This window comes from Colias eurytheme, chromosome 14, assembly GCF_061535395.1.
Source record: "Colias eurytheme isolate Ceu_HAF_F1 chromosome 14, ilColEury1 Martin Lab GWU primary, whole genome shotgun sequence".
In the NCBI taxonomy this organism is placed as follows: Eukaryota; Metazoa; Arthropoda; class Insecta; order Lepidoptera; family Pieridae; genus Colias; species Colias eurytheme.
In genome coordinates, this window is record NC_142993.1 from 3,507,907 (window position 1) to 3,531,555 (window position 23,649).

Genomic DNA, 23,649 nt, shown 5'->3' on the forward strand with positions numbered 1-23,649 from the left:
AACCAAAACAAAGGCGTTTGTTACTCAGGTAGGTACACATCTATATTAAACGGTTTTTACAAGCGCCAATTATTATTCGCTTTTAAATTGAGTTTTATGAATGACTTGACAATTAGAAATAAAAATTGAGAATGATAAGCAATTTAACGATTCATGTAAGTGTTGGGGATAGAAATATCGCATACGTACACTACATTTTTATACATCCCAAATTGTCTCTTGGTTAATAATTATTGGGTAATTACATAATACATATATTATATACTAGACGCTCGTCCCGGTTCCGCTCCGGGATAAAAACTTTTTAAAATTTAACCTATGTTCATTAGGGATAATTTAGGATTCTAATGATAATTTTTTTAAATCGGTCCAGTACCTAGTCTTAAAAGTTAAAACTATTAGTGTAATCTCACATTTGAAATAGTAGGTATTTTTTATAGTAGATAGTACAAATATGGTTAGTATTGTAAGTAGATAAATCAGGCTAAATTTTATTACCCATAGACTTTAAATATTAAATAGGTACCTCACGGCGCATATTACCTACAATGAGTCACTAGGAAGTATAATATAAATGAAATTGTTACTTAGATAAATATCACGCATGATAAGATTCATTTCCGAGAGGCGGGAAATAAATATTTCCGATTTTTTACTCTTTCAATGACCGAATAGCCTTGTTAGGTGACAGTGGCATGTAGGTACGCACACATTAGCTTTGAATTAATTACCTACTGTCGCACTTAATTTTTTGTGTAAACACATGTCAGCGTTTGGGGTATTTGCTTGGATGAACATTAATTCGGTTACAATCTTGATAAGATCAATTTTGCGATACGAGTAACCGCCGCACTCGTAGAAATGTTGGTACACCTCTAAGGAATACAAATTACCAACGCAATATAAAGACGTTTAATAATTACTATTTAAATTAATTCCATTATAAGTGTAGTTTAAATAAACTATTTAAATTTTGAATAAACCAAGGACTAAAGCTAACAAAATTGATATATTTACAAATTGGAGACATTATCAGTAACATTGTAAACATTGTAGAGTTCATAGAACGATCGTGTAGGTACCGTAATATTAGCAGAACGTCTACCTAGGAGACCTCGCAACACAATTCATGAGCGTTTTGCTGGGCGCAGTTGTTTGTTCTTTGAAATACATGAAAGCCTTACACGAAGCATACAATTTTTATGTGCAAAGAGCTGCGGAAGCATATAATATTTTTCTTTAAAAAAAAAGTTAACAGTAGGTATATGTGCAAATAACTAAACATTTAATTCATAAATCCGTTGTCAAATTATGATAACAAATTCAAACTGAATTGTTATGATTAATCCACACATACTTTGACCTGAACCATATTATTGTTATTAAAATTATCTTATCATTAATATTTACGACTATTTCTCATATTTATTACGAACTAGATTCTCGATTATAATAATTCAATGATGAAATATAATAAACAATGAATTATTTAATTACATTGTAGTATTATATGTACCTACTTATAATTTTAATTACGTAACCACTTTAATAAAATATAGGTAACGAGTAGTAACGATCCCTATTTAAAAGTTTTTAAGTATTTAATAATAGGGTATAGAACATTGAGTGTGGAATGTGAACCGCGAAGCCTCTCTAGGCTAGGTCATTGTCTATAACCTATAGTCTTTACTAACGGGACTAAATATCTAAGGTAATGCAAATTGTACTATTAGAGCGGGGTCTTTTTTTTATAAAAGATAATTATTTAAGGCTGCAGTCTAGCAAAATTGCGTTTTCAACAAGTTATTTGACAATTTTTTCCCGGCTAATGAAATGACAAACTGAATTTTTTTTTCTTGTTTATCAATTAGTGTTATATACGCAATGCGCGTGAATTTTTTCACATTTATAAAGTTACTTTATGTTACCTTAATCACGCCTTCAAGATAAGTCTCTTTCCCCCAAAGACATTTCGAGCTAAGTTTGTGCACTCACTACGTTGCAACCGATTACAATTTACACAATCTGATCAGCGCATTATTATCCTTATATAGTCGTTATTAAAAACTGCTGAATACAATTGCCGAAAAACTTATGATTTTCTTAATTAGAACGTTATAAATTCATTAAATTTCCCATTTTTTGCCTTACAAAATCTATTGATAAATACTGCTAAAAGTTATTTTTTCCATTAATTTATTCGAGTTGGTTGAAGACCAATGAGTATTAATCCTTCAAAAAAATTTTTTTTTGAATTTTGATAATTCTTTAAATATTAAAAAAATATTTAAAATAATTAGGAAAAATCCTAGCGAATTTCTTTAGTCGCGCTCCTTGGGCCGGAGCGTTCTGACGTGTGCTCTACGCTCGATTTTCCTTCATACCGAAGTGAAAGTTGCTCTACTTCATTAAATTTAATATTTTTGTTAATTGATTATTTTTATCTTAGTTTTGTGCAAATATTCGTATTTTTAAATATTTGATTTCGATATGGAAAATAAACGAAAAAAATACGCGTGTAACTACTAGAAAAAAAATTATCTTCGAACCTAAAGTTAATGAAACCAAATAGATTGCAAAGGTGATTGGCAACAATTTCTTTATTTTACGGGGTAAAGGGATGTAAAGGGATGTATATTTCTTTAAAACTAAAGTAAGCTCATAAATTTTCTTATAATATAATTTTTTTTGAAGTTCCAAAAATGTTTATTTTTCGTTTGAGAAATACGAAATATAATATAAACTTGTATTGAGAACTTGAACTTCCCATGTTCATCCGGGGAAATCCCCATACGGGGAAAATGATTTGTTTACTCCAAAATTGATCCGAGGTGTTTTAATTTTTTCTTCTAGTCATTTTCAACGTAGCGGCATGTTGTTTGATTATTAATTTTGTAACTTAAATACAGGATGTTGGTTTTATATTCTGATCTTACAGACGCGCTGACAAATTTAGTCCGCCATTTCTAGTTTAGTCTACCAACTCTAAGTACCAATATTAAAACGAATGGATTATCATCACATCATCAAAACTCAGATGTAATGGAAGATCACAATAACATAGAAAATTCAGTGGGTGTTGAGAACTAAACAAACAGAAGTAACAGAGACGCGGAGAATAAAAAAAGAGGACGAAAACGATAATTCGTTGATGCTTTCCCTTTTCGACGTATTGTTAGGGTACATCACCAATCTACAAAAAACAAAACTGATGATTCCCAATTGATGATTAAAAATGAAAAACAAATAATCGACAACAGTGGTGAAAATTTGCTGATCACAATGAAACATCCTTCAGTGGTAGCAGATTTACTCATTTCAAATGTATCGGTGAACAGCGTAAAGGAGAGGAGGACAGGAAAACATTATGAATGTGGATGGTGGATTGTATACAGGGTGTAATCGATAAGTATGTACAGCCTGCAGGCAATTATGACGTTATTATTGCAGGTATCAAAAAACTTAAAACTGATATCGAAATTACTTTACCTAATGAGCAAAATGACAATAACAACTTTTTCAAAGTATAACGAGAAATATCTAAAAAATTTACTTTATACACTCCCATATCAAAAAGGGAAAATGGGACTAGTAGAAGTTAAATGTCTAATTCCGGCAAAAGACATGAATGCAGAAGATGCGGTTAAAAAAAAATTAATATTTGAAATACAATGCAAAAAATAACACTTTTGTCATAGATAAGAATCATAACTATTTTTTCTAAATTCAGGGACAACTAAACGTTGCAGAAGCAGAAGTCTGCTTATTTGCTGTTTGGACTGAAGTGAATAATTCGTTAAAAATAGAATATATAAAAAAGTATGTAACGTTTAGGCAAAATAAAATGATGGACCATTATCAAGATTTTACATAAATTGCCTACTGTCAGAATTGATTGATTCGAGACTTCAGCATTCGATGCCCATCAAGGACCCTTCCTATATCATTCAAGCGATTGAAAAAAAAGAGATAAATCCAGTGCAACCGATAAAGCATCAGAATGCTAGCAAAAGATTTATTAGGTTTATCAATATAAATCTATATATTACACATAATATAATAAATCTATAGAAGACGCGAAGACTGACATCCGCGCGGACGGAGTCGCGGGCGGAAGCTAGTCAGAAATAATTATCTTTTGTTTTCATTTGCGTATTTTTCTATTTGATAATTTTTTAAAACAAACATTACATTTTTTTATTATATACAAAATTTGTTTATCCGTTTTATTAGTTAAACTGAACAACTTTCACTAAGAAACTTAGGTCGAAAAAAATGTATAGAGAATAAAAATGTAGCATTTTGTATGGAAAGCTTATTTTTTTATATTTCGTCCAAATTTCTTTGTAAAAGTTGATCAGTTATATAAACATGAAGTAGAAGATAGCCCTTAAGGGCTTGGTCTAGTAGTGCAAACAAATGCAACCTGTCATCCTATATGTAAATAATACAAATGTACTAAGGGAAAGTTGCTCCACTTAATTTTTAAAAATTAAATCATTCGTATGCATAATTTAATATTCGTAATAAGTACCAAAAATGACAATTTGAAACAATTTTCATGAAAATTACACCGGGTGATTTTTTTTTATCAGTACACAAAATTTGCGAATACTTTCTATTGATATCTTCAACTTCATGTTTATATAACTGATCAACTTTTACAAAGAAATTTGGACGAAATATAAAAAAAAATAAGCTTTCCATACAAAATGCAGAACTCTATACATTTTTTTCGACCTAAGTTTCTTAGTGAAAGTTGTTCAGTTTAACTAATAAAACGGATAAACAAATTTTGTATATAATAAAAAAAATGTAATGTTTGTGTTAAATGAAAACAAAAGATATTTATTTCTGACTAGCTTCCGCCCGCGACTCCGTCTGCGCGGATGTCAGTCTTCGCGTCTTCTACAGATTTATTATATTATGTGTAATATATAGATTTATATTGATAAACCTAATAAATCTTTTGCTAGCATTCTGATGCTTTATCGGTTGCACTGGATTTATCTCTTTTTTTTCAATCGCTTGAATGATATAAGATAAGTCTCGAATCAATCAATTCTGACAGTAGGCAATTTATGTAAAATCTTGATAATGGTCCATCATTTTATTTTGCCTAAACGTTACATACTTTTTTATATATTCTATTTTTAACGAATTATTCACTCCAGTCCAAACAGCAAATAAGCAGACTTCTGCTTCTGCAACGTTTAGTTGTCCCTGAATTTAGAAAAAATAGTCATGATTCTTATCTATGACAAAAGTGTTATTTTTTGCATTGTATTTCAAATATTAAATTTTTTTTTAACCGCATCTTCCGCATTCATGTCTTTTGCCGGAATTAGACATTTAACTTCTACTAGCCCCATTTTCCCTTTTTGATATGGGAGTGTATAAAGTAAATTTTTTAGATATTTCTCGTTATACTTTTAAAAAGTTATTATTGTCATTTTGCTCATTAGGTAAAGTAATTTCGATATCAGTTTTAAGTTTTTTGATACCTGCAATAATAACGTCATAATCGCCTGCACATACTTATCGATTACACCCTGTATACAATCCACCATCCACATTCATAATGTTTTCCTGTCCTCCTCTCCTTTACGCTGTTCACCGATACATTTGAAATGAGTAAATCTGCTACCACTGAAGGATGTTTCATTGTGATCAGCAAATTTTCACCACTGTTGTCGATTATTTGTTTTTCATTTTTAATCAGCAATTGGGAATCATCAGTTTTGTTTTTTGCAGATTGGTGATGTACCCTAACAATACGTCGAAAAGGGAAAGCATCAACGAATTATCGTTTTCGTCCTCTTTTTTTATTCTTCGCGTCTCTGTTACTTCTGTTTGTTTAGTTCTCAACACCCACTGAATTTTCTATGTTATTGTGATCTTCCATTACATCTGAGTTTTGATGATGTGATGATAATCCATTCGTTTTAATATTGGTACTTAGAGTTGGTAGACTAAACTAGAAATGGCGGACTAAATTTGTCAGCGCGTCTGTAAGATCAGAATATAAAACCAACATCCTGTATTTAAGTTACAAAATTAATAATCAAACAACATGCCGCTATGTTGAAAATGACTAAAAGAAAAAATTAAAACACCTCGGATCAATTTTGGAGTAAACAAATCATTTTCCCCGTATGGGGATTTCCCCGGATGAACTTGGGAAGTTCAAGTTCTCAATACAAGTTTATATTATATTTCGTATTTCTCAAACGAATAAACATTTTTGGAACTTCAAAAAAATTATATTATAAGAAAATTTATGAGCTTACTTTAGTTTTAAAGAAATATACATCCCTTTACTGACACCCCGTAAAATAAAGAAATTGTTGCCAATCACCTTTGCAATCTATTTGGTTTCATTAACTTTATGTTCGAAGATAATTTTTTTTCTAGTAGTTACACGCGTATTTTTTTCGTTTATTTTCCATATCGAAATCAAATGTTTAAAAATACGAATATTTGCACAAAACTAAGATAAAAATAATCAATTAACAAAAATATTAAATTTAATGAAGTAGAGCAACTTTCACTTCGGTATGAAGGAAAATCGAGCGTAGAGCACACGTCAGAACGCTCCGGCCCAAGGAGCGCGACTAAAGAAATTCGCTAGGATTTTTCCTAATTATTTTAAATATTTTTTTAATATTTAAAGAATTATCAAAATTCAAAAAAAATTTTTTTAAAGGATTAATACTCATTGGTCTTCAACCAACTCGAATAAATTAATGGAAAAAATAACTTTTAGCAGTATTTATCAATAGATTTTGTAAGGCAAAAAATGGGAAATTTAATGAATTTATAACGTTCTAATTAAGAAAATCATAAGTTTTTCGGCAATTGTATTCAGCAGTTTTTAATAACGACTATATAAGGATAATAATGCGCTGATCAGATTGTGTAAATTGTAATCGGTTGCAACGTAGTGAGTGCACAAACTTAGCTCGAAATGTCTTTGGGGGAAAGAGACTTATCTTGAAGGCCTGATTAAGGTAACATAAAGTAACTTTATAAATGTGAAAAAATTCACGCGCATTGCGTATATAACACTAATTGATAAACAAGAAAAAAAAATTCAGTTTATCATTTCATTAGCCGGGAAAAAATTGTCAAATAACTTGTTGAAAACGCAATTTTGCTAGACTGCAGCCTTAAGTTAGGTTATTTTGTCATATAAAATTATGAAGTCATTGTCAAGGCATTGTCACTGGTATAGGAAAAAAAATAATGTTTTAACAAAATTAAATCAGACGTACTTAACGTAAGAATATAAGTATTTATGGAACATGATTAATTTTGCAAATTTAATTGCTAATATGTTGGCAGGTACATGCGACTTATTTAAATTAACTGATAATAGAATTAATGTATATACCGACGTACCTAGTTTGATTATTTACTCAAATAACCAAAGCCTACGTACGCACTTTTTAATTTTTTATTTGTAAAAAGTTAACAATGCATTGCGAAAATCTGTATTCACGCCTACAACATTTTCCTTGAAATAGTTTGTGTTGTCTGTTTGGCAAACTCCCAATAGTTGCGTGTAGTATTGTAGCTGATTTATCTCGTTTATTTTTAATCTTACGATTTGTCTTTCATAAAAAGGTCAATGTATTTTCATGTTACTTTCTATTAACATGGTAAAATATCAAAGTTAATGATATTCTTTCTTACTTATTTACGAAATAGTCCACGATGATATACGTACTAGAGAATTAAGTATACAGGAAAATTGTGAAAACTTTTGTAAAAACTTATAGGTATCAGGCATCAGCAATGGTAGTAAAAATACCCGTAGCATTGCTCTTGGATATATATAGGTAGACCGTAAACAACATTCTCTAGTAAGTATTAGCAATAAATATTGAGTACTGAGCACGCATTTTAATTATAGACTGTACGCAGAGGCAACCCTGAGAAAGTGGAAATGGAATAATTCCACGCATTCGTATTGATATGGCGTAAACCGCGTAATTAATTGAACGTCGCGTCGTCGCCAGCAAGTTTCTTTGACGTCTGTCCACTATTGAGGCTGGCTGCTCACGTAATTGCAGGCTTGACAAGCATGCATGATCATCGTCCTTGACTTTTTAGTGACTTTTTATATTTATATTTAAGAAAATAGATACTAAAAGTTATCTAGATTGTGCCCGCCTTAATTGAAATCAAGTCTTGACAATTTTTTTGTACATAGTATAACAGTGTCGGAGAATAATTGTTTCATTTTGATATTGATCTAAATTCTAAATTGTTAATGATAAATGACATTTCAATTATTAAAATGACCGTTCGAATCGAGTCCAAATAGACAGGTTAGGTGAAAGCTCATATTAATTTACTTAGTACATTTGGATGTAAATAAAAAATCCTCTACATATTTCCTCTTTAATTTTGCATTTGGATGCTAAATCAATTGTAGAGAAAAACATTATAACTAGATAAATGAATTCTATGAATGAATGAAGGTTAAACGCGATGAAGCCTTGGCCTTAACTTTATGGTAATTGTGAACTTGAGTTCCAAAATCCAAAACAATAACACCTAAACCCTTTTATTGTTTTTAAATATTCTGGAAAATAAGTTACCTAAACGTGCATTGGAAAATAACAATTTTTAATTTTATTTTTTTTTGGAACCTCCGCATTCTGTGATAATTCAACCCCATTTAAACAAAAATCCCTAAGTGATATTAAGATTTCGATATTTGTAGAGCTATAAAATTCTATAAGGAAAAAAGTGGATACAAAAAAATAACAATTAGTGTCGTTGCAAAAATGTAATTATTTCAAAAGTATAAGAAATGTTCGATTGACGTATATGCACATTAAATTGAAATTCGACTTAATAATAAAATAACAAAAAAAAAAAAAATTACTAATATTTAAACAACGTAACAAAGTATAGCGTTAATTAAAGTCTCTAAATATTTTATCTGCATTAAGCTGACAGTCAACTAAATTTTTCATAGAAATTAGCATCTTATTAGTTGTCATTTACAGCAGATCACCTGCCAGAGAAGTGGACCAACGTCCGATTATTTTTAAACTACCAATCCATTCACACTTACTCGTTAATTAGTATTCAATCTTGCAGCGACCTACATTTATTGAAACCTTGGACTATAACTGAGTTATGTTTGATGGTTATTATTACTGTAGAAAAAGCCTTTGAACAATAAAATGCGTCTATGCATATCAGTCATGTGCGTAAGTTTAAAATTTAAATTTAAGCGTGACGGCTAACGCCTCGTTAGGTAAGCATGACTCATTGTTAAAGCATATAAGAATCATTGTAGCTTATAAGATTTGAGTATTACACATTTTAAATACGTAGTGACTAGTTATCTTTAAAACAGGATTTTATAAAGAGATTAAATAAACAGAAATTTAGACATAGTTAACTCTATATTATCTACCTATTTTATTTATATTTTGAATGAAATCCTTTATATTATGTTACTTATTAACTAATTAAATTAAATTAATTATGTAACTTATTAGTTAATAAGTAACATAATATAAATAAGTATCTTTAAGCTTTTAAGCATGAACATAGCAAAAGTAAAACATGATAATTTAACCAATTATAACATGTCAGATATCGACCGAAGTAGATTGAATAAATTATCTAGTTCTAGAAAAATATGTCCAATGCAAATGGCTTATATTTTTAAACGCATTTAAACACTGAATGATTAGCTATATAATATATAATAAGTAATAACATATTAATATGGAGGCACGTTTGTGACGTGAGAACAGCAGCGTCGTACGAGGGTGTGGTCAGTCACTTATAAATAGTCGTCACAAGATTGTTTCGTTTTGAATTCGTAATTAGGAAGACCGGTAATATTAAAGTTTTTCTTTTTTTACTCTTATTATACTCGATTTATAGAGGTGTTCGTTAAATGCTAAACGTATAAACGAATAAAGATTTTGCAAGTCATTCATTGAAGATTAATATTAATTTGTGATTATTTTATTAGGGTTCCAGGTATCTGCGTATTTATTTACAAATAATAATGAAGAGGGGTAAGATCAGACTATCGTTATCGTCGTTACATGTGCATGCAAAAGTTCGTGATATAAACTGCATTTATTTGAAATGTGCTTTATATTAGTTGAAGCTAAAGTTGATAACTTACATTGAATTCCGTCTGTATGGGTTTAAGAAGACTTCCTCCACAGAACAATATTCCATCGACGATAAAATTGCACATGAATGAAGCCGCTACCACCATCCAGCCCCAACCGCCATCGGGAGGTACAACCTGAAAATGAACATTACATAGAAATTGGATTTTATTATTTATTATATATAATTAATTGTAACTCTGATACTACAAACTGAGTTTGTTTGTTTACCCTTGCAATGTAGTTGAAATTTTCATCACAGAAATTTTATGCTGGAAAATACAATTTCTAACTAATAACTGATTATTTGATGCTAAGTTATATTTTGTTAACATCTAGATACTTAAATGAAAAAGAAATAAATAATTTACGCAATTCTCTTCTAACTGATATAATTTTTCATCACTTTCGGTTGTGGGGGTAACTGGGAAATCTCCTTTAGCATCCTTGGAAAATATTGTTTCAGACATGAAGAAAAACACTAATATTTTCCAGCTTTCTTATTCATTTGATGTAATCGTCAGAGGTAGATACTATTAACTTTAAATTAGTTTTAATATTATTGCATCTATAAAACTTCTGATTTGTATTGTTGCCAAATTTTGACTTATATTGACATGTTTATTTCGCACAGCTTAATAAAATTTGCTTTCATAAAGAACATCTTATTTCATATAGAAATTATTATTAATTGAGAAGTGAGACGGATTCACAAATGGCAATGTAGTAATTTAATTACCAACTGCAAAAATTAAGCTGGTGAAAAATTATTACGTAGGTATAAGATGTCTTTAGTAACACATTTAGTAACTAGACTAAGAATAGCCTCAAAAAAGCTTCTGACATAGTGACCTTGTCATCGAAATTTGATCCATTTCACCTATATAATCAATCACCTAATATCGTTAGTGCTACCACTGTTACTAGCCATTTACAAAATCATATTTGTACATAGAGCAATTAGAAGTAATAGAACATGTTTCTTGGTGCAAAGCTATCGTTTATTAGAGTTACATGTTGCAAATGTATTTTTATCAAAAAGTAGTATTTCAGTGTCCTAAAAAGCCACCAGAATATATGTTCCAAATATAAGAGTCGCCCAAATAAGCGAGTCTAAAATAAACGTTCCAATTTTTTTTGCGATTTCCTTTCTCCTGTTCCACAATCTTAAAACAGCCATTATTCAATTGCAAGTAAATAATCCTAGAAAATCAACAGCAACAAGGTTACAGTAATCTCAGCAAAGGCAAGAAAAATCGTTGAAAATAGGCAGCCGTTAATTATTTTTTCTGCTATGTTCCTCAATTTCCTTTTCCTTCTTATTTTCTTTGCTAATTCAGACATTTTTTGCTATCACTTTATCAATAGCATGCACTGTACATTTCTACTTTTTCATTTTTTTTTTCATTTGCATATTTTATAACTTTACACCTTTAGTTTAGAGGCGTTATCATCACAATTGCATGTTTCTATACATGCTGACCTCGTTTCTATGATATCTGTTTGTGTTTTTGTGGATTTTTTACAATCCCACTGCACTTTTTCGAAGCTCACAACAACGGCATAAATGTGGTAACCAACAACCACAATTATGAATGAATTATAGAATAAGGCTAATTTCATAGCAAAAATCCGTAAACTGAGACATGTCTGCCGTGTCCATTTATTAAATTTTGTCCAAAATTAGATGGCCATGAATTAATTTGTATATTGACAGGAAGACTATATTATGTATTATTGTGACATTTATAATTTAATTGATATTTAATTTTATTATCTATAAACGATTTCGGCCAGTATCCAAATAGCAAAGACTATTGATAATACATTACAGAAAAAATATATTCTTAAACAGGTATTACCTCATATACCTGCAAGAGTTCCACAATTTAGTAAAGTATATACCTATCCATAAAAAATACCTTGTAAGCAGCCTATACGGTCTATAAAGTATATAAAATAGTGAAGTCAAAGAATACCAGCAACAACATGGCCCATTGCTTACCAAAGCTGCCTCAGGTTCGGAATCATCCGTGGGAGTGTCCCGTCCCAGGCCGCTCTCGTCTGAGGAAGGGGTCTCGAACGGACGCTCGTCCGTCGCCACTCGTTGCACCATCGTGTCCACTGCAACAATATGAAGTGATAAATAAACCAGGTCACTTTCTTTATCATCTGATGTATGGGATTTCAGAAATAGGTTATGTATGTAATGATCGAGTTGTGTTACAGATTTTTTTATATGTTTATTCAGAAAGCCATGAGCGTGCCGCGGAGGTATATGCATGGCATAATATAATTGGAGAGATAACTATCAATATTGGTAGACGATCCTTCCACATGACCATATTTTAGATTGTATGAAAATAATTATATTATAACGTATTATCATATGACACGTGTACCTATTTCTTGTTTAATAACAAATGCAAACGTAAACGTGAATAGAGGAGAATTAAAGACACAGCTGTACAATAAATGTGTCGCATTATGGACGCAACACAACAAATAACTATTTAATTGACCCTGACTATGATAGTCAATACTGGTTCTATCCAGAAAACTTATTACGTATTGGATTTTACTTTTCAATATATTGTCTTAGACGGAACTTTAAACAATGCAATTTCACACTTATTTTGAAACTATAAAAGCTATTGTTTGAGAAATAGATCTATTGTTTACAGATATGTTGGTTTTACTTCGTTTTAACTTAAGATAATATTATGGAAAATGCTCATAAATCATTGTTTACTACGAGAATGTCCTTAGTATGAGAATTATTTTACCAACATCTTTAAAATAAAAAATGTTTCATTAGAATAGTTTACTTGAATTAAATCATATTATTATAAAATAATATTCACAAGAATACAGTACGATGAAAAGCCCGCCTTGTAAAGGTAAGTATGTAATTTTCCTATCGCTTGGGAAAAATTAAGCCCTATGTGGATCGATGACCGTGTAACCCTTCTGTAAGTGCCGCATAAATCACGACGAGCAAGATAATACATAATATTGATAAATATTTTGCATTGCCTTTATAGCTATAATTATTCCAACAAACAACAACTTATATCAATGAGTCGGCATGATGCTGTGGCGTAAGCAATCATCGCAATTTTATAGATTTTGTGTCAGTTTTACGTCATATATTGAAAAAACAAATATATGTTTTTATTATTATCGTGCAAATATCATAAAGTAATTAATCGATCCTAAGTAAGTATTCATTTATTGCGTATTTAATTGGTAATTAATATGGATTTGAAATGGAAATATGATAGGTATATAAAATATTAACTTCCGATAACTTTAATTGCCATTACACCAGTCTACAGAATAGGGTAAAAGCTCTATAAATATAACGACTGGTATTTTAATTTATCTTATGTTAGTGGGGGGATCCGTGATAAGATTCTATAAATAAATAGTAATATTTAACGTTATAAATTCGATATACGTAGATTGTTATTAGAATAGCTTTTATACGTATGTAAATAAGATCTAGTCATCATATTTTATGAAAGAATTTATAGTTAAGTCGCAGCTTGTTTATATCTTAAGTTACACTTCAGTCTATTTATACGTATGTTGATAATTGATAGTGACGAAATGTAAATTATCGTGTTTACTCTTGCGGGGGTTGCTTTGCAGTGTTAACAGTCAGAGGTCAAATATGAGAAAACAAGATAGCGAATATTAATAAATATTTATTGCGAATAATGGGCATTTTTCTATGGAAATTTTAGCCTTATCTTCGCGTGAATCATGAAGCATTTCTGACATAATAAAACACAGAAAGACTGCATACGTATTCAGTTCAAGTTACGTGTTTGTCGAAAAACAATCAGATAGAACACGAATTCAATAAGCAGCTGGGAGCAGCGATGAGGGTAATTGCTTTTAAAATTTCGGTCGAAAAAATGTTAATTTGTGAAATCTACAGTTAAAGCAATTTGATATGGAATGTAATTAAAATTAATGACAAGGTTAAATAAGACTGTAATCTTGATAGACTTTGGTTAATGTGGTTCTTCCGGCAGCTCGTCATCCTGGCGTCTATTATACAGATATATCATCTGAACCTTATGTGAACCCAGTAATAAGTATTATCTTCTGTTGTAATCAAGGTATAATTATTATTGTTTGAAATATTCCAAGCAAAATCTTAATAAGTCACATGACACATCCATAAACATTTAATTGGCTTTGTGTAATAATGAAGTATTTTATTATTAGCATATAATGTAAAATGTTTTACAATCACACTTGTTTTTAATTGAAGGCACATTAGAAGAACTATTTTAAATTTTAATGCTATTGTGTGATTAAAAATTATTATCACACAAGATGAAATACTAATATTATGATCATTCGATTCTTCCAGAGCTTTCAAGGTAAGATTACGGATCATTGCTCAATCATAGTTGTGTTTTTATTGATAACCTATTTAAATGATAAAGATATAAAAATATTCGAGATGAACGTAGGATAGGTACTAAGAGTTATGCTACTTACTGTTATTCATAATCTGTCTAATGTCTTGCGATGTCGGAATAACCAATATTTAATTTCCCAGTACATTAGATTTTGCAAAATAGCAGACTACTTGTGTGTACCGCAGTGAAAACGTAACTGTGTTAATTATTCGAAAAATATTATGTTTATATCGCATAATGTTATGTAAATTTTCAAGTTCTATGCCATTCAACACATTAGTGATCAGAATCAGGTTTTGTTGGCGATTGCTATGAATGTTCTGAATACTGCGTATTAAGTTTTTCAGAAGTAGCCTACAGGACTAGATTTAAATATCTTATGAAGTTTTTGTTACCACAAAATGATCATATTTTTATGCAGGTTTCTAACCACATAGGTAATTGTTATATTGGTACCTACCTAGGTATAATATTATTATTCGGTCGTACAAGAGACATTTGCGAAGGCTTTTCTTTTTAAAATCATTTTTTTGTAGATATTTATTGTTTAATTTCACTAAACATGTTACAAAAATAATTTGAATTGATTTTAAGAGAAAATATTAAATTTAAATATTTTTGAAACCATTTTTCGTGTAAAACTAAATTGTCGGTTGGATGCAATTAAATATTTTCTTTGGGATAAATTATACGGAAGTTTGTAGAACAATTTCATCACTGACCATATTGAAAATGCAAAGGAAAAGTTAAATATTTGTATGTAACATGTAGTTAATTGGTACAATTTAGTCATTAAATCTGATAGAGATCGACTCTAGACCGGGAGATACTGACACAAAATTTCGAGTCATTTGTAACAGGATGGCGGTTCTACAGGGGTCTTAGTACGCAATGACAAAAAGAAAAACGATGGTGTGAACACTGGTACCGGCGGTTTAGTCGCGTGGGCGTTAGTCGAACTCGTCGTAAAAATAGCGAAAGTCAAACGATTTGTAACACAAAAATTTTAGAATTTACCGATAGCCCATAAAAAAGAAGTAGGCGGTACTGTCATGCCATACTTTTCCGGTGTGACTTACAGCCCGCCATACCGACGCAAATGTGTTGATTTAAAAAAAAACAATTCAACCATTTGTACCAGGCTAACTTTTGCACAGGTAACCATCGTCGTCTAGCCATTTACGAAAATCACCATACCATACTTTTCGGACGATTCCAAATGGTCGCCATACCGCCGAAAATCTGCAAAAAATTTTTTTTTCGCCAAACTTTTTGTACCAGTATTGCATTTAGATTTTTGGAGAGTATTTGATAAAATGTGACCATTATTATATTTGCCATACTTCTTGTAGGCAGAGGCGGCTCGCCCTAAGGAGCGCTGGTGCAGTGAACTCCCATAAATAATTATAATAAAATCCTTAATTTAATTATTAACATTAATTATTATCTACTATTTAAAATCAATCGTAATCTTTAAAACTACTGTTAATACCAATGAATATATCCATCATTCCATCATCCCATACACCTGTAAATACCTACTGTATTATGTAACGCGCGAAGCGGTGCGCTCACGATTGCGCTCCAATGAAAAAAGATTTAGTACATTTCCTAATACGAAATCCAATAGGAGTGAAAGAGAGGGTTTTGCCAGAGCCCTGCGCGTGAAACAAAAGATTTTCTATGGAAAAGTAGCAAAATTCGGAGCGGCGCACCCGCAAACGTTGCCGGTTCGTTTTTACCGCCAGGCAGGACAGCGATTGCGCGCGAGGTTGCCAGTTACCACTTCTATAATATAAACAAAACACTCGAGTCAACTTCAATGCACGCGCGCGATTCATGCAATTTTCTAATTAAAATTATAAAATACGTGTTGAAATAGCCTGTAGTTATCAGTATTACTTGTGAGTGTTAAAATGAACAATAATTATAATGTGGCGTTCATTAAAAAGTGTGTTAAAACGTTACAAATTCGGCTTGAATGTAAAGCTAATAAGGGACCGCCACGGCCTGAACTTGATCTTACGCAAAAATGTAAGTACGACAAAAACGAAAACATATACGCGTGTGTTTAAATCTGAACAATATGTGAAAACACCGTGGTTGTGTGTTTGTGATGAAAGCAACAAACTATTTTGTTTTCCGTGTCTTTTATTTAAAGCGGGCGCGGCCGGCGGAGGTGAGAGTGCTTGGACTGAAACGGGCGTTGACGACTTAGCTCATCTTTCAATCAAGATGAAAAAACATTCACAATCTCGGTACCATTTGTTGAATGAACTGCAATTGGCGTCTATCGGACGACAAGACATTCGTAAAGCACTAGATTCCGCGTAGGTACCGAAAGTCAATACGCGAGTTCAATGACCGTGTCGATGAAAACAGACATATTTTACGAAGGTTAATAGATTGTGTGATGTGTCGTATTTTGTGGTGCATTTCAAATTGCTTTATGGGGGCATGATGAGTCTTCGGAATCCCTGAATCCCGGAATCTATATAATATATATTTTTTTTAATAAATTGTACTGATTTACACCATGTATTTTCAGTATTTTATTTCAAGTGAACACCCATAAAATTTTGTCACGAGCCGCCTCTGCTTGTAGGGGGAAAAAGTGCTGCCATACTTCATAAATAAATTTATTATTAATTTATAGAAGTGAAGATTTCTACCACATAGATCTTTGAAATTTTGTATTTATATTTGTTGAACCTCAAACTTATAGGAAAGATTAATGCCATACTGTTACAAATCGTTCAAAATACGAATAAAATCATACAATAAAAAAAAATCTTATACACATTCGCCACCTCCCACAGGTATGGCATTATCACACTTCTATTTATAATCATTCAGGAGTTTTTGAAAAAAAAATTTAGGGTGTTACAAATGGTTCGGCGAAAAAAAAAATTTGCAGATTTTCGGCGGTATGGCGACCATTTGGAATCGTCCGAAAAGTATGGCATGGCGATTTTCGTAAATGGCTGCACGACGATGGTTACCTGTGCAAAAGTTAGCCTGGTACAAATGGTTGAATTGTTTTTTTTAAATCAACACATTCGCGTCGGTATGGCGGGCTGTAAGTCACACCGGAAAAGTATGGCATGACACTACCGCCTACTTCTTTTTTATGGGCTATCGGTAAATTCTAAAATTTTTGTGTTACAAATCGTTTGACTTCGCTATTTTTCCGACGAGTTCGACTAACGCCCACGCGACTAAGCCGCCGGTACCAGCGTTCACACCATCGTTTTTCTTTTTGTCATTGCGTACTAAGACCCCTGTAGAACCGCCATCCTGTTACAAATGACTCGAAATTTTCTGTCAGTATCTCCCGGTCTACTCGAACTAGTTACAGCTGTCACAAGCTTACGTGTAAATCAAACGATTTGCGCGAAATGTGGTCGCGGCGGCTTTCCATATCTTCAACTAGTTTATAGGTACTAGAAATGATCTTAGCTAATTATAGACACATTTAATTATAATGGAGCTTCATTTTTTAAACTTGGATGGGAAGAAAATACAAATTGTCAAATACAGCTGCGTAAAAGAGAAATTAAAGTACACATATTATGTTTAAAAATTTAATAAAAGTGGATAGTGGATACGGGGCTACCTAATACCTTCGTGATGAAAATTTTGTACTTTTACTTGATGATATATTCCTTTATAAAATGAAATACTGCTTATTTATTGGAGATTCATTTCAGAAGATCGTAAAATACAAGTTGATCGCAACAGGTTTTCATGAATTATACGGTTATATTCCATGATCGCTTGACATTTATACAAGTGTTTTAGACGAAAGGCATTTAATCCGAACAGGTATGTACCTAAACTATATACCTGTTCATAAAGAAATATAATAAAAATTCAGAAACTCATTTAAAGCCACTGAATTTAAAGATGTAGATGCATTTATGTAGAGCATGTAAAAAGGGATAATACATTAAATTTCCTAGCAAGTACTAACTACATAATTTACAAACATTTCAATTTTCATTCTATATGCCGAAAAAAAAAAGCGCAAAAAATAGTTTTTAGTGTGCCAGGTCTATCATGGTAGTAGGTACTACCTACTCCTCGCAATTCCATCAACTACAATTACAAAAAATTGTAATTGAATTTTTCCGATGAGTTATCTTATGTAATTTAATTTAATAAAAAAAATAGTTATACTTACGTTACAAGTGAGAATTAAAAAAAAAACAAAACACTAGCAATAATACAAGTATTATTGCTAGTGTTTGTCCGGTGTCGTAGTAACTTGCAAATTACGGAAAAGCAAGGAAAACCTATATCACCTTACAGTCTATGAAGGGATTGTTTGTAAACAGTCTTTAATACGTATAAATTCAATATGACTTACATGCATAATATTATTGTAGGTGTTAGAGATATAAAGCGCATAATTTAAAAATATTAAATATTTACTGCAAATAATAATAACACTAAAATTTTGCTTTTCTTTTTATACATTATATAAATTATCTGTATATAAAAACGCCACAGGCAAGACTGGGATGCACAGCTGCTACATAAATTGATTTATTATATGTATGTATTAAGTAATCGAAAATATATATTATAGGTATATATATTACCTATATTATAATAACATTTTGCTTCTTATTTATACTGGTGGTTAGAGTATGTAATGAGTAATGGTAATGACGTACTACGTTAACCAAATATTTTTTTAAAGATTGTGTGATAGAACTAATAATTATTATCAGTCTAACTTCCTATGGTCAGATAACCATATTGGCTTCTAGATAAACATGGCCAGGCCAATATTAGTTTTTATTTACGAAAACAGGTTTGGATAGTTTGGTGTCATGTTATGTGTTTTTAATAGATATGTATTATATGTTGTGACTTGAAAGTATGAGTTATTTGATAAGTACCTTTTTAATATAGTAAATTATACTGCCCATTTATTTGAAGCTTTTTGCATAATATTTTGAATGCAGCTCTACAAAATTATTGAAAAAAGAAACAGTGGCCTATGAAGATCAAAGTGATCCTGTTCATATTCATTTTCTAAAGTAATATAATATTCATATTAAACATTATACATTTACTTACATAACTAGGGATGTATAATATTAAACATTGCAGGTTATGGTATAAAAACTCTACCTATTAGTTCACCAAATAGCTTGTCCTATAAATCAAAACTATCACAGCAATATAATTCATTCTGTTCGAGTGAATGAAAAAAATGGTATCAATGAATGGCCCATTCATATTTGTTGGCGCCAAAGACGGTGAACCCAAGAATTCTTTTGAACTTGAAGCGCCACAGTTGTCCCACGCCTAGTAAAGGATCGCGGTCGTCACTTCTAGGAATTAAGAAAACATTATTCTTTGTAAAAAAAGCATCTATTGATACATCCCATCCACATTATGGAATATTCCTGAGACTTTTCACACGTTGTTTTTTTTGTGGAACTTTGGAGTTGTTCGAATGTTTTAACTTTTTAATTGTCCGTTTGATATTTTTTTAACATTATTGCTTTTGTTTTTAGGTTCAGCATACGAAGATAGTTTTGTTTAAATTTGTCATACTCATTTGTTCAAGTAGTAGTATATTTTGAATGTTGAATGATCTCATCAGCTGCGCGAATTAGCCTTTATTTGATCAAAAATTAAGCCTGCTAATGAAATTTAAAGATAAGGAAATTCTTATAAGTGACATATCGACTGCCGTGTATTTTATTTTAAACGAAAAGTTGTACTTTAAAATTGAAATCTGTAAATATAGTTTAGAATTTTATAAAAATTATATTATATATGAAATGCATAGGGCATTTTATTTTAATTAGCTACAAAAATATTCTTTGGCACAGTTTCACATGAATCTCTAAACACACTATGGAATGGGGTCAACTTAGGTACAATTTGACAACCAGTCGTTTATCTCGAATATCAATAATGTTATCAGACAAACAAACATGTGAGTCGCAGCACGCAATATTAAAAATGTTTGCCCAGAGTATGGAATTAAGTATTATTTTGTTGATTGTTTTTAATTTATACAAAATATAGGTTAAGGTTTAAATACTCACCTACTATTGCATTAAAGGTATGTACCTACTACAATGTAACACTAAATCATAGTGAAGTCCAAAACTAACTTAACAATTAGTTTCTCAGTTTTAATTCATTTTCAGACTTCATTACAGTAAAGTTTAATTGTTTCCTTATTAGCTAATAAATGTTTTGTATATTGATTTATTCCATCATTGTTCCATATTATTGCATATATTATTTACGTAGTAGGTACCTACGCACTATGTATTAAGTCATAAAATATATTTATCTAAATTTAATTAATTAGGAATACCGCACTAAATTATAGATATATTAACTGAGTATAATTTACGCAGAAACAATAATTATATTACTATTTACTAGATACATATTACATACTTAGAAAATGATAATTTAATGAGTTTTATTACTTACTTATTACCTTCAGGATACATGCATACGGATATTGTTCAATTGCACATCAATTCAATCATGCAAGAAATTGTAGAATTTTAGAACTATGAATTGCAAATTGTAACTAATAATATAATACATCGGAACATACAACTTTCGCGATCAGCGGTAAGGTGCGGGATAAATTTCCAATCCGTCTCAATTGAGCCTGACAAGTTTTATGTCCTGTCTGAACGTAAATAAATAAAAAATGCATTTCAGTAAAGGTCGAATACAATATGAGCTTTGTAACGTGTTTAGTGTTTACATTCACTGGAAACTAGTTTTTTGTTTCAAGGCTCAGTGGGTGAAACAGATGGTCCTGCACTGCCCACAAATTGTGACAAGTCCGACACATTGCACGTTCTAAACTTCACACAAAGCTTTCTTCTATGAAACAGTTTCAAAAGGATTTGTTTCGTCTTCAATTTGTAACAGTATTTACTCCTCGATAGGTAGTAGGTATTTACTCGATAGGTAGGAATGCATTTAAATCCTTATTAGCGTTCTACTGGGAACGGAAATTCATCCGGACTCCAAAGCTATTGTTAATTTTACTATCTGTATTGACTTTACCGTCGCTTGCCCTCTACTTATCATTTAAACAAAAATTAAAATAAACGCTAATGGAACTATTTCTAATTTAAGTATATATTATTTTATTTATTTAGCCACATTTTAAGTATTTTATAGTTATTAATTTAATATTAATGTATTAATTGTAGCGGAAATGAAAATTATTTTATGGACTTAGAAGTTAACAGGAAATCAAAAATCTAAGGTTAATTAATATAAACATTTTTGAGCTGCTTAAAATTGTTCTATGCGAAAACTCTACATATATGCATTTTATTGCAATTTTCAACCATTATTCTTGAAACGTAAAAAGCCTGTGAATAGTGATTGGTAATAAAACAAACTGACTACCTAAACGATCTTACTTTCTCTTCGTTTATTGAATTTCAAAAGGTCTTTGACATCAAAATTTTCCTTGCAACTTTTATGTTGGTTACCGTAAGTTATGTTTGTGTTGCATAAAATAAATATGTGTATAGGAATTTACTGTTTATATAGTAAACGTTACGATATAAATTGGCGTGAACAGTTAAGCTTGAACTAAGCAACGTTATCTGCTAACTGAAGTCGAGGGTAAGGTCAAATATAGCAATCACAACTGAGTTTCTCATGACCATTGACGTATTTGATGATAATAATTTAAATTAGGTACATACTTAACAAATAAAAACAATACTTTAGAATTCAATATTAGATATATAGATACGTTTTAAAAGTATGAAGCAGATATACTTGCAATTTGCATAAAACAAGTGTTTATTAGTTACTTAATTTTTCTAGTCACTACATACTTAATAACTTAATCTCATGCAATTTTTTCAGTACGTGATTCAATTAAAATTTGATTTTGGTTGATTATGATTACTCTTAATTAAATGAAACCGCGTAGATTAAACCTGTATCATTGAGTGTTTATTATGCAAAATCAATATGTATGGGTTCATTCTTCATGCTAAAATGCTAACAAACCCACTTTATGAATTAATGTATACTCGCTAACTAAATTAAACATCGTTTCCTCGTTAAAAGATCATTTAAACTTTTAAACTCATTTTAAAAAGTATATAACTTTAAATAAGTATTTATATAACCTTGTATAAAAATGTTCCTCTAGCGTGAATATCAATTTATTTTCAGTACTGTTAATTGTTCTTTAACAAAAACCTGTATTTTATTATACTCGATATTTTGAAACTCGAGAATGACATTTGTTGTAGAGGTGAGGATGTGTCGTGGACCAAAAATAGTTACGTCTGCGCATCTCGTGCTTAAAGTTTAAAAATAAGCTGTAACTAGCTTCTTTAGATGTCACTCACCCTAATGCACCGACACTATTGTAGAGACTTGTCCGTGCAAAATCTAAAAATCCTGAACTTCACAAGTACCACCGAGTAATCACCTATTCCGAAATGCCGGCTTTTTAGCATAAACGCGAACGCGTCGCTAACACTCCCGCCTTTTCAGACTTTCAAAATATAACACGTGATAGTATTTATTTTGAAGAAAACGGGAATTTTAATTCACAATACACATTGAGTTTAAATATAATTGATTTATTTTTATGTTATCGTAATATATTTAATGTGCGGTAGCGCGTGTCTCCGTCGCCGGTTGAGAATGTACTGAGTGGCGCCGGCGACCGACGGCCATGTTTAAAGCATGTTGTAGTTAAGTCGATAAAAAATATTTTGTTTCCATTTCAGCGTACGTCCTGTGCATTCAGAGGGTCAGTAAACGTCACAAGCTTTAATTGACAATATGACCTAACTCTGCCCAATACCCTCTAAGTTATAAAACTTTTGCTCTACCTCACGACCCATAGAGCATAAAAACTATAAATACATATTATTACTTATATGACATACTTGATATCCGTTAGGTATCTCTCGTCTCGTTAACTATATCCATACTAATATTATAAATGCGAAAGTAACTCTGTCTGTCTGTTACTCAATCACGCCTAAACTACTGAACCAATTTGCATGAAATTT

General features: G+C 31.0%; 1 protein-coding gene across 2 annotated transcripts in view; it reads right to left on the reverse strand.

The window, feature by feature from the left end:
• LOC149902770 (monocarboxylate transporter 14) overlaps positions 1 to 23,274 on the reverse strand; it is a 30,317-nt gene extending 7,043 nt beyond the window's left edge. The window contains exons 1-3 of one of the 2 annotated variants that reach the window (XM_090109282.1): positions 22,975 to 23,274; positions 12,160 to 12,278; positions 10,166 to 10,291 (exon numbers count right to left, since the gene is read on the reverse strand). In XM_090109282.1, the coding sequence (XP_089965408.1) occupies positions 10,166 to 10,291; positions 12,160 to 12,270 (237 nt within the window). In that variant the 5' untranslated portion in view covers positions 12,271 to 12,278; positions 22,975 to 23,274. Of the gene's footprint in view, positions 1 to 10,165; positions 10,292 to 12,159; positions 12,279 to 14,672; positions 14,781 to 22,974 lie in introns of those variants that run through there. The other variant, XM_090109281.1, reaches the window with a different exon arrangement.
• Between the last annotated feature and the right edge of the window lie 375 nt (positions 23,275 to 23,649).